Consider the following 14,255-nt stretch of genomic DNA (forward strand, 5'->3'; position numbering starts at 1 on the left):
AGAGAGAGAGAGCGAGAGAGGAGAAGAGAGATCGGTAGAGAGGGAAGAGAGAGAGAGAGAGAGAGAGAGAGAGAGAGAGAGAGAGAGAGAGACACCCCCCTAGAGACTAGCTCGGAGACCCGGCCCCCGGCCTGAGAGAAGGAGAGAGAGTGAGGTAGTGAGGGAGTGTTTTAAAGCCAGCAGGAGGCATGATGTCCTACATTAAGCAACCCCATTACTCCGTGAACGGGTTAACGCTGTCCGGCCCGGGCATGGATCTGCTCCACTCCGCCGTTGGATACCCCAGTGAGTACCTTTAACTTGTTTTGTTTTTAAATACTTCAAATATGTCGTTAAATTGTAGTTTACTTTTTTTTAAGTGTATTTTCTAATACAGAAACTGAAAAAAAATGGAAAAAAAATTATCTTGTGCGTAAAAGAACATATTCTCTTGTATTTTAAAAAATATATATATATAAGTAAGGTTATGAGTATGAATACATGTCTCTGATTCTTCATCCATCGGAACATGTGTTCGCTTGACCTATAAATGCAGCGGATTACAGAGTCAAAAGACAATAAGAAAAACGTGTGAAAGGAAACGCAGCTTGTTCTCACACCGACTTAACTTGAAACCAGTCTCCAATCTGTTGCTCTTATCGTGTACTAACCTATTTACTGAAGGATGAGCATTGTATTTTATTTGGTGCCATAATGTAGTTTATATGAATGAACACTTCTTATATTGTTCGGATGGATCAGCATCTGTCACCTCCGAGAAGAAGAAGAAGAAGAAGAAGAAGAAGAAGAAGAAGGAGAGACTTTGAGTAAAGGGACGCTGAGGTTTGGCACCGATGACAGAAGGCGTGAGATAAAGCTTGGCCTTCTTCTAGCAGATTAGATTTTACATTTAAAATATGTATGGCTTTGGAGTCACTTTCGTTTCTTTGTTTTGCATATTTCGATTCAAACGGTCTCGGTTATGAAGCTACAACCTCAACACCTTTTATAAATGTTCACGAAACCTCGTAAAATACACAAAACATCGAAACATTTTTGACTGACACTCAATTTCTTCTAATACGACACGAGTTGCCATTATAATCCCACAACAAAACATTTAATTATATTAAACTTCATCCTTTTAATTTCTAGACGTGTTCTGTAACATAATATAAATAAAAAATGACATTTTAAGCAATTTATAAAAGAAAGAACCGGAGTGTAGTTAAGTTTTATTCCTGCAAATGTAAGATAAATAACTCTAATCATTTACTTGATTACTTTACTTTTACATTTTTCGTATTCAAATAGCCTTTTAAATCCCTCAAGGGATTTTAATAGCAATGCGAGCACTATTTCCAATATATTGACCCTGTTAATGTGTTTTACTTCTGAGTTCAACCTGTGAACCAACACAGACAAAGTTATTGTTATTGTTATTTCAAATAAAAAACAACCGAAGAATAATAATAAAAATAATAATAATAATGTTTTTCGTTTTTTGGTTTTTTTCTAGACACACCGCGCAAACAGCGTCGAGAGCGCACCACCTTCACGCGCGCACAGCTGGACATCCTCGAGGCTCTGTTCTCCAAAACGCGCTACCCGGACATCTTCATGCGCGAGGAGGTGGCCCTCAAGATCAACCTGCCGGAGTCCCGAGTCCAGGTACTATTTAAAGAAATACAAAGTGAATTTACTCAAGTACTGTAGTTATTTTTAAATGTTGAGGTACTTGTACTTGAGTGTAAATATATTATGCTTCGTTATACTTCAGCTTCAAAACAGTTTGAAGGCAAATATTGCACTTGTTTCCTCTTTTTCATTTATTTTACTTTACAGATATAAGCTATTACAAAATGTTATTAAAAAAGGTTAAACATCCAGCAGTAGAATATGAAATACTTTAAATTATCTCCACCTTTACCAGCTGTGATGAACACATTAATGCATCAATAATAATACACACTAATGTCATATGTATGATTCTGCACTGGGCCACCAAGTACTTTTACTTTTGGAACTTCAAGTATATTTTGATGCCAATGTACTTTAACTTATTTAAGATTTTGAATGCAGTACTTAAACCTGTATTTTTAAGATTTAGTACTGCAACATTTGGTTAAATAAAAGATCTTCCTCTGTTTAAAATTAATTATGTGTCCTCTTTTGATGGATGTATTTTATAACAGAAAATGTCTGTATGAAAGCTTATTTTCTCACAATAGCAGCTCCTATACTTTCTCTTTTTTCATAAAGTAGTCATTTTATAATTCATATTTAATATAATATATTGATAAATGTCTTTTATAATAACTTTAAAGCAACAGAACATGCCTGTATAAGAGGTTATTTTCTCACAATAGCAGCTCCATAGTCTATCTTTCATCATAAAGTAGTCATATTTAATAATCAACCTCCTCTCTGATGCCATCCTTCCAGGTTTGGTTCAAGAACCGCCGTGCAAAGTGTCGCCAGCAGCAGCAGCAGAGCACCGGTCAGTCCAAACCGCGGCCCCCTAAGAAGAAGGCGTCTCCGGCCCGCGACAACCACTCTGAGGCCAGCGTCAACGCCCCCAACGGGTCCTACAGCCCCCAGCCGCCTCCACCCGGCACCTCCATCACGCCCAGCTCCAGCGCTGCCAGTGCCACGGTGTCCATCTGGAGCCCGGCGTCCATCTCCCCGCTGCCGGACCCCCTGTCTGTGTCCGGGACCCCCTGCATGCAGCGCACCGCCACCTACCCCATGGCCTACAGCCAGGCGCCGGCCTACAGCCAGAGCTACGCAGGCTCCTCCTCCTACTTCACGGGCCTGGACTGCAGCTCCTACCTGTCCCCGATGCACCCCCAGCTGTCGGGCACCGGAGGAGCCCTGAGCCCCATCACGGCCTCCTCCATGGGGGGTCCTCTCAGCCAGTCTCCAGCCTCACTCTCCTCCCAAGGATACACGGCCGCATCACTGGGCTTCGGAGCCGTCGACTGTCTAGACTACAAGGACCAAGCTGCCTGGAAGCTCAATTTCAATGCCACTGACTGTCTGGACTACAAAGACCAGAACTCCTGGAAGTTCCAGGTCTTGTAAAATGTTGAAGAAGTGGGTCAATGGGGAGGGAAAGGGGGGTTAGAGGAAGTGAGTTTTAGGAAATGGAAGAGATCTTTGGACACAGAAATCAATGAATCAGCTGAAATAAATCATTTTGTGTGGAAGGAAACTGATCTGCTGATGCTCCGCTTGGTGATTGTAACAAAGAGATCACAGTGTAGGTTTAAGCGACATAGAAATCAGCCTTGAAATCATTGAACGGCTGAGTAAAAGGAGAACAAACTTCCCATTTTTTGTACAATAAAATCAAATTAGTGACAACAGATTTCATGGTGGTATTGTTGTGATTAAGATACAGTTTGTTACTGATGAGAGTTTAAAGTGAAATGCATTAGCAAAGGTGGATACTCCTCACATGCTGAATGCTTTCGGTTGATTACTCAATCATATGGAGCTGAAACTGCTTTTCACATTTGAAGCAGATTGAGTGACGTACAGGTTTACTTTGCATAGACAGCCTTTGAAATGGACGTGTTAAATCATAAGAACTGACCCACGCTCATGTTTATCTTCCTTCTAGACTTTGTCTCGTATTTTCTGTGATGTATTTCTTTTATAAGGCTGCTTTTCATCAGCGAGCTGGCTCAAGAAGCTTTGAGTCAAACATCTATTGAGTAGGTGTCTCTAACAGGGTGGCCACTAATTAGAAACCATGTATACAAAATAACTTTAGCAGACAGAAGCTGATGATTCCCAGTAGCCTTTGTGTGATACTGACCCTCTGCAGCCTGAGTGTGATAAACGCGGAGGGGGTAGAGTTGCTCACCGAAGCGACTGCAGTACAAACCTGTTGCCTTTGAGCAAATCATTAGCAGAATGGCTCGTGCATTGTTAGTTTAATAGGATCACTTCCACACAATTTGTGCAACAATGGTGGCATTGTGGCAGCCGAGTACTCCCCCCACCACCCACCCACCCGACTCCATCTCACAGTGTTTGCATGAGGTTAGCAGATTGTTGGAGCAGTTTTTGAATGACTTTATGATAAAAAGATGTTGCTGGTAAACTGCTGCAGGAGGTATGTGAAGGAGAGGAGGCTGCACGAGAGAAAGGGAAGGGTCTGGGCCGCCATGCAGCCCCCCTTTGCACAGAGAGTTTGGTGCCTCTCTCAACTCCAACCTGTAAAGATGTGATGGCTACCACTTTATGTGTTTGATGTATCGTTTGATTTTTTTTGTATTAGACTTTAACAATATTAAAAAAAAAATTGTGAATTTGTTGAAGTAAAAAATTGTGGTAATTTGTTTTGAAGTTCAGTATTAATATGATGTCTTCAGCTGACATGGACGTTGCTAATATACTTTTGTTTCTTTTGTAAATATTAAAACTTGAAAATGCATGTCTGAGGCGCTCCACCAACAGAATCTCTCTCTTTCTTCATTTCTAGAAAAACTGCCAACTTTTTTTTTGTTTTTGTTTATATTTTTCTGGTTTCTTCTTCTTTTTCAAACTCAGGGGTTTATCCAATACAAGTAGCAGTAGTAGGATACTGTTTATGCTTCTTAATCACTTACTGTACTTTTAAGTTTTGCATTGCTATAATCTTCTCTGCTTATTTTTTCTGACATGAATTATTTTGTATATTTCATTCGTCTCCTGTGTTCGACCAGTCTCACCACTACCATGCTAGATAGCTATGATGTTTCTGAGGCATTAAACAACTTCATTAAAACACTCTGGGGTCATTCTGTTCTTAAGTCTGAAGTCACGGTTCCTCTGAAAATGCAACGTATACTTAAAGGGGCCCTATAAAGCTTTTTGGCGTTTTCCCTCTCATGTAGTGTGTTGTATATGTTTTAGTGCATGTAAATACGATACGATACCATATACATTATTGTTACCGTAAGGACATTTGTTCTGGACTCCGTCCTGCAGTTCCGCATACATGTACATGTACAAACATAGTAGACATTAAGAGACATACACATATCATCAGTCATACACCGTTTGAACTAACACAATACACAGACGCACCTACTGACAATGGCGACCTATTGCACTACCATCATGGCCAACATTTAAAAAGTACATTTCATTACATTTGACTACATTTCATTTCATGTGAATGTTAAGAAGCTTAATGGACATAGGAATGAGTACTTATAGCGGTTCAGCCTGCTCTTGGGAACCCTGAATCTTGGAGCTGGAATTCTGGGTGGAGTATGTGGGTGGGATCAGACAATGGACTGCTCGTATATGTTTTGGAGAGATGGGTGTTTTGGTCTAAAAAGGCTTGAATCCCAAAGTTTCTCTCCCCCCTGCCTGAAACGCCTCCATTGGACTCATTTGTTCACTTCTGTAACATAGTGACATCACTACACTCGGTTTCTATTAGCTAGCGCTCAAACACTTTGTGCGTGATGGGTTAAGGGGCGGGACATCTTTAAGCGGTTGACCAATCACAACCGAGCCGGCCAGCTAACCAATCAGAGCAGACTGGGCTCTGGTTTCAGACAGAGGGTGAAAAAAGGTGCTGCAGCACAGGCAGTATGAGAACAATAAAGAGCTTTTTGAACATTAAAGCATGGAGACATGTCACAGGAGATAGATAGATAGATAGATAGATAGATAGATAGATAGATAGATAGATAGATAGATAGATAGATAGATAGATAGATAGATAGATAGATAGATAGATAGATAGATAGATAGACAGACAGACAGACAGACAGACAGACAGACAGACAGACAGACAGACAGACAGACAGACAGACAGACAGACAGACAGACAGACAGACAGACAGACAGACAGACAGACAGACAGACAGACAGACAGACAGACAGACAGACAGACAGACAGACAGACAGACAGACAGACAGACAGACAGACAGACAGACAGACAGACAGACACACACACACACAGACAGACAGACAGACAGACAGACAGACAGACAGACAGACAGACAGACAGACAGACAGACAGACAGACAGACAGACAGACAGATAGATAGATAGATAGATAGATAGATAGATAGATAGATAGATAGATAGATAGATAGATAGATAGATAGATAGATAGATAGATAGATAGATAGATAGATAGATAGATAGATAGATAGATAGATAGATAGATAGATAGATAGATAGATAGATAGATAGATAGATAGATAGATAGATAGATAGATAGATAGATAGATAGATAGATAGATAGATAGATAGATAGAGTGTGCTCCTGTAATCCCCAAGCAGCAGCATATGGACTCAGAAGCAGAGACACAGACTCAGATACACTCAGGACTTAGAAATATGATTCATTTCTTTCCTCGCTCTAATCCCCAACAAACAAGCTGGTGGCCCCTTTAAGAAATGTTTACAAATAACAAACAAAGAAGTAGGTAAAACCGAAATATGAAAAATGACCCTGGGAAATAAAATATGTGAATCAGAATTTAATTTAATGGGGAAATAAAAAGAGGCAGCATTGAACAAAAATGTACACACATATTCAGAGGCAAGTTAAAATGTAGTGAAGTACAATAAATCAAATGGAATTGTTACATGGAAAGAAAATATTTAGGGAACCTACAAGTACCTCAAATATGCAAATACCCTTGAGTAAATGTACTCAGTTACATTACACCACTGATGTTATCCATCATTTTTGGGCTACACTAGAAAAGGTAGAGATCTGGACTCAGTTTCTGGGAGCGTTTCCACTAATCCCTACAGGAGGTTGAGTGCGAGGCAGAGATGAGAGGCAGCAGGGCAGAGAGGACAGAAAACAGATTAGAACAAACAATAATACAGAGTCCCAAACTGAAGTACCCAACAAGTGCAGATTATTTTGGATTGCTGAATGTTTCTGTGTGTTCCTGCCACCGGGTCCGCAACACAGGGGTCGGCAAGAGGGCACTGGAGGAAAGGTCTCAGGGAGGTTAGCTTATGGTGTGGTGAAACATTGAACTTCAGGTACACATCTTAAAGACACAATACACCTGTGAGAAACAAATGGCAACAACATTTTATTTATATAACCCAATAGAACAAAGGTAGGTAGGTAGGTAGGTAGGTAGGTAGGTAGGTAGGTAGGTAGGTAGGTAGGTAGGTAGGTAGGTAGGTAGGTAGGTAGGTAGGTAGGTAGGTAGGTAGGTAGGTAGGTAGGTAGGTAGGTAGGTAGGTAGGTAGGTAGGTAGGTAGGTAGGTAGGTAGGTAGGTAGGTAGGTAGGTAGGTAGGTAGGTAGGTAGGTAGGTAGGTAGGTAGGTAGGTAGGTAGGTAGGTAGGTAGGTAGGTAGGTAGGTAGGTAGGTAGGTAGGTAGAAAGATAGATAGATAGATAGATAGATAGACAGATAGGCAGATAGAAAGATAGATAGATAGATAGATAGATAGATAGATAGATAGCTAGATATATAGATAGATAGATAGATAGATAGATAGATAGATAGATAGATAGATAGATAGATAGATAGATAGATAGATAGATAGATAGATACATAGATAGATAGATAGATAGATAGATAGATAGATAGATAGATAGATAGATAGATAGATAGATAGATAGATAGATAGATAGATAGATAGATAGATAGATAGATAGATAGATAGATAGATAGATAGATAGATAGATAGATAGATAGATAGATAGTAGATAGATAGCTAGATAGATAGATAGATAGATAGATAGATAGATAGATAGATAGATAGATAGATAGATAGATAGATAGATAGATAGATAGAGTGTGCTCCAGTAATCCCCAAGCAGCAGCATATGGACTCAGAAGCAGAGACACAGACTCAGATACACTCAGGACTTAGAAATATGATTCATTTCTTTCCTCGCTCTAATCCCCAACAAACAAGCTGGTGGCCAGCCTGCTCCGGAGGCACACAGTAATCATGCCACAGGCTGCTGACCAGCCCCCCCCTCCATTCATTCATCCCTGCCTCCCTTCTTCCTCCCTCCCTCCTTCCTGCAGTCCATTTTCCTCTTAATCGATTCCTAATCCCAACGCCGCCAAGCATACACACGCCAAGCATACACGCGCCAAGCACACGCCAAAACACACAATTATGACACACACAGACACACTCACGCATACATACACATGCAAACAAACAATTATCATCACACCAACCTGCAGGCAAAATGTAATTCAAAGACAATGGGACACAAGTTCACAAATTCCTTTTTCTTTGTTTTGCTTGGGTTTCAAGATGAAAAAGGAATCCATGATGAAACTGAGTTGAACTGAGGTCGTTTCAGAGAGAGGGACATTTGGTGCTGTTGATTGGAAACAAAACAAAGCCAGGACCAGGTCATAATGCTTTCTGAAAACCCTTTTTGTAGTCTGGTTTGTTCTTTTTAATTGGGGGTCAGTTCCCAAAGTCCCCGAGATTATTTCTCAAGCTGTCTCTGCCCATTCATGTGTAACACAGAATGGGTTCATATAACTCTTGGTAGCTTTGAAAGTATGAATTATTTGGACATTGTTTAACACTTTCTAGATTGTTTTTATATTTTAATAATAGATGATTAAGGCCAAAGGATGTACCATTATATCCACTAGTCACAGCCTTTGATTGAGGGGCTGTCTCCAAAATGTCCTGTTCCTCAAAAAGGCTGCACTCTTTTAAATGGCTAGCAGGGGGAAACTCCCCTGGTTGCAAAAGGAAGTCCATTAACAAGAAGTCTATGAGAAAATTACTCCACTCCTTACTATAGTTTTTCATTTAGTAAACATTTTCCCAATAAGTTTATGGTCTCAGTCGTTTTTTTTAAAGGTCACCAATCATGCTATTTTTAGGCAATAGCATAGGTCTCAGATATATAAAAATATATAAAAAACATGTCTTTGAAGGGTTTTGCTCAAAATACCAAACAGATCACCCATTCTAGCCATGCCTCATATCCCTCTATTTCACTTCCTGTTTCAAAAGTGCTGATTTGGGGTATAAAGCGTAAAAAAAAAATGATACAAAATAAAAAAGGAGGGGTCTGAGCTCATGCGGGACCCGGCAGCTACTGTCTAAACTAAATACTGCCGTGATGAAACGCCATATCATGGATTATCAAGGATCTGAAACAGTATGGAGCTCAAAGGCTTTCTCTCTTGCCGGTTATACCACAAGGTGAGTTCCTTTTTACTTCCTGCTTCTTCACACACATGCTCTCCAGTACAGGTTAGCTCTGAGTGTTAGCGATGCTAATGTAAACACCGACCATATTACGTCCAAAACAGTCAGGCATTGTTTCTGATAGCAACGTTTCTGATTGGGCCGTGGGTCCACATTTCAGATATTACGTCATATCGGACGCAAATCTGGATCAGCTCCGTTGTTCCCCCGTTTTTAGAGATTTGGGTACGGAGGAAAAGAGAGAGGGTTTTATTTTCTGACGCTGCGTGAGTTCCCCGACGCACCGGGGACACATGTTTATGTATAAAAGACATCAAAAAGTGCATTTTGCATGATAGGTCCCCTTTAAAACAACATTATGTTCATTTTGTAAATTATGGTTCCATTTAGAAAAAAAATTGATAAAGAAGCAGCTTATAATATAACTGTGTTCCCACCATTGAGTTTGTGGACTTTGGATTTCAACCCTCCAGTTGGCATTTTGGCCATCACCATCTATTTTTGAAATCACTGTAATGTAACTAATACCGGAGCTGAACTGAGAACTGTTTTGTTTATTATTTTACAAGAAATGGGTCCATAATTTACAGAATAAACATCACTCTGTATTTTCTGTATTCATAAAGACTTAAAACGTTCTAATTGGGGTTATCAACTTGTCATGAAAATCTTACTGAGGTAATGGATCAAGCAAAATGTAAAGTAATTTTTTCATAGACTTCCATTCAATGGGAGTTCCATCATTTAACTTCAATGACTTTAGTCCAGAGTTGAAAACTGTATTATTTTATCAATGTGGATCTCATCAACCTGCTCTTAAATTACTGTCTTACATTTGTATATCCTGGCACAATCATTTAAAAATTAAATATTTCTACAATTAAAGGTGGGGTAGGTAATTCACTTTAGAAACACTTTTTGTTATATTCCATGGAATGCACCCGATAGCAATGAATAAATTAAATGCTTTGACAATAAATATATAAAAACATGTAATCATCTGAGCCGGCCCGGCTAAAGTAACTGGATGGCCTACCTGCCTGTCAGCCTTCCATCTGTGCACAAACTGATCTCGTGCCCTCATTGGTCATGTGCGCGTTCGTGTGTGTTGGAGGAGGGGCTCTGTAAGGAAGTCTGAAGGAAGGGGCAGATTTTTTCCGGCTGCGTACTTTCAAATTCTAGCGCACTCGAGCTGGTTTCTCCATTCTTACAATTGGTTGTTTTATAAGTACAATATAAGTATTCTTTTGTAGTCAATCAATATAATCAGTTGTATTTTAGTTTGCCCCAACATTGAACAATGTAAAGTTATTTAAAACATATCAAAACTGTTTTGAATTTGGTTTGATTGTTTTCAATTGGTTTTATTAATCTATCAATCTGACATTACATTAAAAACATACTTTATAATTTGCATTAGTCATTAAATAAGAGTGCAGTAATGCAGCTAAATCACACAGGACTGCAGTGTAAGTAGGTGTGAGTGATCTGCAGATAGTAGTGGTAACAGGATCAGTATTACAGTATGAATGGATCAACCAGCCTCTGTCAACCTCAGCATTCACTTCTGCTCGAGGCTTTACCACAGATTACAATTTAACACCTAGTTAATATGACTAATAGTAAAAGTCAGAGTTTAGAGCTGCAGATTAATGATATGTCGAATTTAAGCTATGTTCTGGATTATGGGGTGCACAAATGTTATCAGAGGAACCCAGTGAGTGTTTTCATGTTTTGCTGATCTTGTAATGAGCCCTTTGCTTTTCAAAATTGGAGATACATGCAAAGGTCTCAATAAGTAACATTACTTATCTTTGAGCTACTTGGGGGTTGAATGCCTTGCTCGATGTCTACGATTGTAATATTAGTTGTAAAGTACCAAAACTTTTTTAAATAAAGCATTTTCTTCTGTTGCTTCCTCAGAAATGTCATGCCATTTTCTTTATGCATGTTACCCATATCTTTGCTCGCCACCTTCCCTTCCTTGATGCTACCTTCCCTTCCTTGATGCTACCTTCCTTTTCCTCTTCCACTCCACCTCTACTTGCAGTTTGTTATTCTTGCTGATCTAATTTAGAGAATGTCCCAAATCCTCTTAGTGTCCTGCTCCCTCAGCGCAACACTAAGTGAATTAGACAGGATTACAGTCTCCCTGTTCCTCCTCCTTCTCGTCCTCCTCTTCCTCCTCCTCATCCTCCTCTTCATCGCCTCCGTGTTCTCTCCTCATTATGCCACTTGCCCTATCCCTTCTCCACTTGTATTTCCATCTTTCTCTGGACATTTTCTCTTTTCATCGGCAGGATTAAAACCCTCTTCCTCTCCAGATGACAAATTGGTTCCAATGTTCCCCGCTGGTGACAGATGCTCTCGCAGGGCCCAGGGCATCATGGGACATAAAGTATCATTAATTAAACTTTGACCTCTTGCAAATAAAAATAGAAAAAAAGAACTCTGACATAACACAGATGAAGTGTACCAAACATCAGCATGTACACGGAGATGAAATAAAAGTTAAGGTTAAGACATTATTCTTCCTACTTTCTACTCGTTGTGTGAACCGGAAGAACCACATGTCCAGTCAGGACGTCCAGTTCTAGACCAATGAAATGTAGACTAATCTGTAGTATCACGGTTCACCCTGTTCTCTACCGTGCAAGTACAGGTTTAAATGTGTGTCCCCATTGTTAACCAAGACACTGTGAGGTCAATTCATTGTGTCAGATTACGTTCTCTTTGTTAAGGATTTCCTGTTACCATGCAGGATTGTCTCTAGACTTTATTATATACCTTATTTCCATTTATATAATGTTAGAATATAATTGGGAGGGATGACACCCTCTTTAATGGTCACACATGCAGAGCACAAAGCACACACAGTGACATGTGTTCTCTGCTTTTAACCCATCCTAGTACCAGGAGTTTGTACTAGGAGCAGAGAGCAGCTATTGTACAGCGCCCGGGGAGCAATGGGAGTGAGGGGGGAAGGGGGGTGTCCGGTGCTTTGCTCAAGGGCACCACGGCAGGGCAGGAGGAGACTTCCAAGTAGAAGTCCACACTGCATATTTAGGTCTGGTCAGGGACTTGAACCGGCGACCCTACGGCTCACAGTCCAAGCCCCTACTGACTGAGCCACTGCCGGCATTGCTCTCGACAATAAGCAATTGGATTTTTCTATTGCCTTTTGAAATATTGCAGAAAATAAGCTCTGTGGCAAACAAACTTTCATGATCCTTACACGTTTTGGTAAGCAAGTCACCACTTGTATGTCGTTTCTTTGGAACTCAAAGCGAGTGGTAGAACTAAAATGCTGACATTAGACTATAAACTAATTACACCACGCTCGCATGACTCCCCGTCAAAACCTCTAAGTTTAATGTGGTATTGTGTGCACACTGCACAGTGAGGACATTTCTGATTTGCAATCCCCTTTTATAGATATGATGATGCTTAAAAGTGAAGGGTATTTACCGACCTATTTTATGTGTTTAACGAAATCCCTTTTTTTTACCACTATATTGTAAAAAGCTCTTTAACGAGGTGATCACTCTTTAAAACTGGTAACAGCCATGGACGTATGCACCGGACAATGAGAGGTCGAATGTACACTTAACATGATTTTAGAAATCTAGGAAGCATTCATTTACCATTTAAGTGAAACAAAAATGTATTAATTCATCAAACACTCTAGTTAGTCTAGCATTGTTTTCTTTATGCTGGCTATGAAATATTACCTCGAGTTAATACAAAGTTGATACATGGGAATGTTTTTGTAGGACTTAAAGCCAACAGTGAAAACAAATGACATGTTTCTCACAATAAGTGTGATTCTTTATTTACGTTTATAACTTCATTCTGTAAGTTTCGAAGAATGTTGCAACTGACAATTTTAAGATGCTTCTCTTACAGATACTCTCAAAGTGTTTTGCATTTCAGATTTTGCACGTGAACTCTATATTTGTTGTAATCTGATAGCGAGATTAAATTAAATGTATTGCAACTATTGGCCTTTCAAGTGTCACACAGCTGAATCTAAACTTTAATATTATTTTCTAGAACAAATGGATGGAACATTTTCTATTTCAGTCACTCTGCCAACAAGTTTTAAACTTTACATGTGGAGAGTAAGAATATTCCAGGTTTCTCTTTCCTCACCTTTTTGCCATTGAATGATAACATATATTCTTCATTGCTCAAAATAGACTTTATGCGACTGGATGTAAAAACATTTTGAAAAACTAAGAGGTACTTTCTACATTAACACTCAAGTATAGAGACTAAAGAAAAACAGACTGTGAGCTCCTGCTAAGCTTTTGAACTTTTCCCCTCTTTACTCCACACGTACGCCTGCTGTTTCCTTTATCTGATTTACTACATCTTTTCACATTCTGCAAAAATATTTATCACAAACACTTTATTCTTTGAGAGCTCCACTTTGTCCAACATTAGGCCATTAGTTAGGACATTTGCATTTTTCAAATCCCCCTTTTAGTGTAAACCCCTGCATATCTTCATCCCCCCTTTATCTGCCTTCCTCTGTTCCTTTTTCCTTTGTCCCAATCTCTGAATATCTCCCTTCTCTCTTCCCTTCTTTCTCTTTCTCATCTGCAGGCCATCTAAACTACCCCCCCCTCCATTTATTCCCCTCCTACATCTCCTCCCTCACTTTCAGTAATTCCAGCGTTGCCTCTCTCGCTTGCGTCGCTCACCCTAATCCAGCTCTGACCTCAATCCCGTGATGTAACGGATCATGTGATGTAGGGGAGGAAGAGAGAGACATAAAAAAAAGGAGAGAGAGGGGACGTAAAGTGGGGAAACATGGTCTAATCCCCGATGCTGGAGCTACAGACCAATCACAAACTGATGGGTAGGGGGTCAAGGGGTGCCTCCATTAAGTTACAAAATATTCGTCAGACACACACTGGTACACACACACACACATACCAGCACACAGAACCACATAGGAGCAAACACACACGCCCCTTCTGGAAACAACAAGTCAACATGTTTGTTTCATCTCTGTGACTCAGTTTACATGCCAATTTGTTAGCGCACTGCCAACAACACACCAACCACTCTGTTTATGACTGACAGGCAG

At 39.9% G+C, this 14,255-nt stretch overlaps 1 protein-coding gene across 1 annotated transcript; it reads left to right on the forward strand.

Annotated features, from left to right (window-relative positions):
- Window positions 1–143: 143 nt before the first annotated feature.
- On the forward strand, window positions 144–3,063 carry LOC117542321 (homeobox protein otx5-A-like). Its single transcript, XM_034209914.1, has 3 exons — window positions 144–285; window positions 1,499–1,650; window positions 2,425–3,063. The coding sequence occupies exons 1-3, from the start codon at window positions 189–191 to the stop codon at window positions 3,061–3,063; spliced, it is 888 nt and encodes a 295-aa protein (XP_034065805.1). The 5' UTR covers window positions 144–188.
- Window positions 3,064–14,255: the final 11,192 nt, after the last annotated feature.

The sequence above is a fragment of the Gymnodraco acuticeps genome, unplaced genomic scaffold, assembly GCF_902827175.1.
Source record: "Gymnodraco acuticeps unplaced genomic scaffold, fGymAcu1.1, whole genome shotgun sequence".
Lineage (NCBI taxonomy): Eukaryota > Metazoa > Chordata > Actinopteri > Perciformes > Bathydraconidae > Gymnodraco > Gymnodraco acuticeps.

Bases quoted from the DNA above. Each gene is read 5' to 3' on its own strand.
- LOC117542321 (XM_034209914.1), top strand. From the start codon at position 189: ATGATGTCCTACATTAAGCAACCCCATTACTCCGTGAACGGGTTAACG. The intron at 286-1,498 runs GTGAGTACCTTT...GTTTTTTTCTAG, and splicing joins CTCCGCCGTTGGATACCCCA to ACACACCGCGCAAACAGCGT. The intron at 1,651-2,424 runs GTACTATTTAAA...CCATCCTTCCAG, and splicing joins TGCCGGAGTCCCGAGTCCAG to GTTTGGTTCAAGAACCGCCG.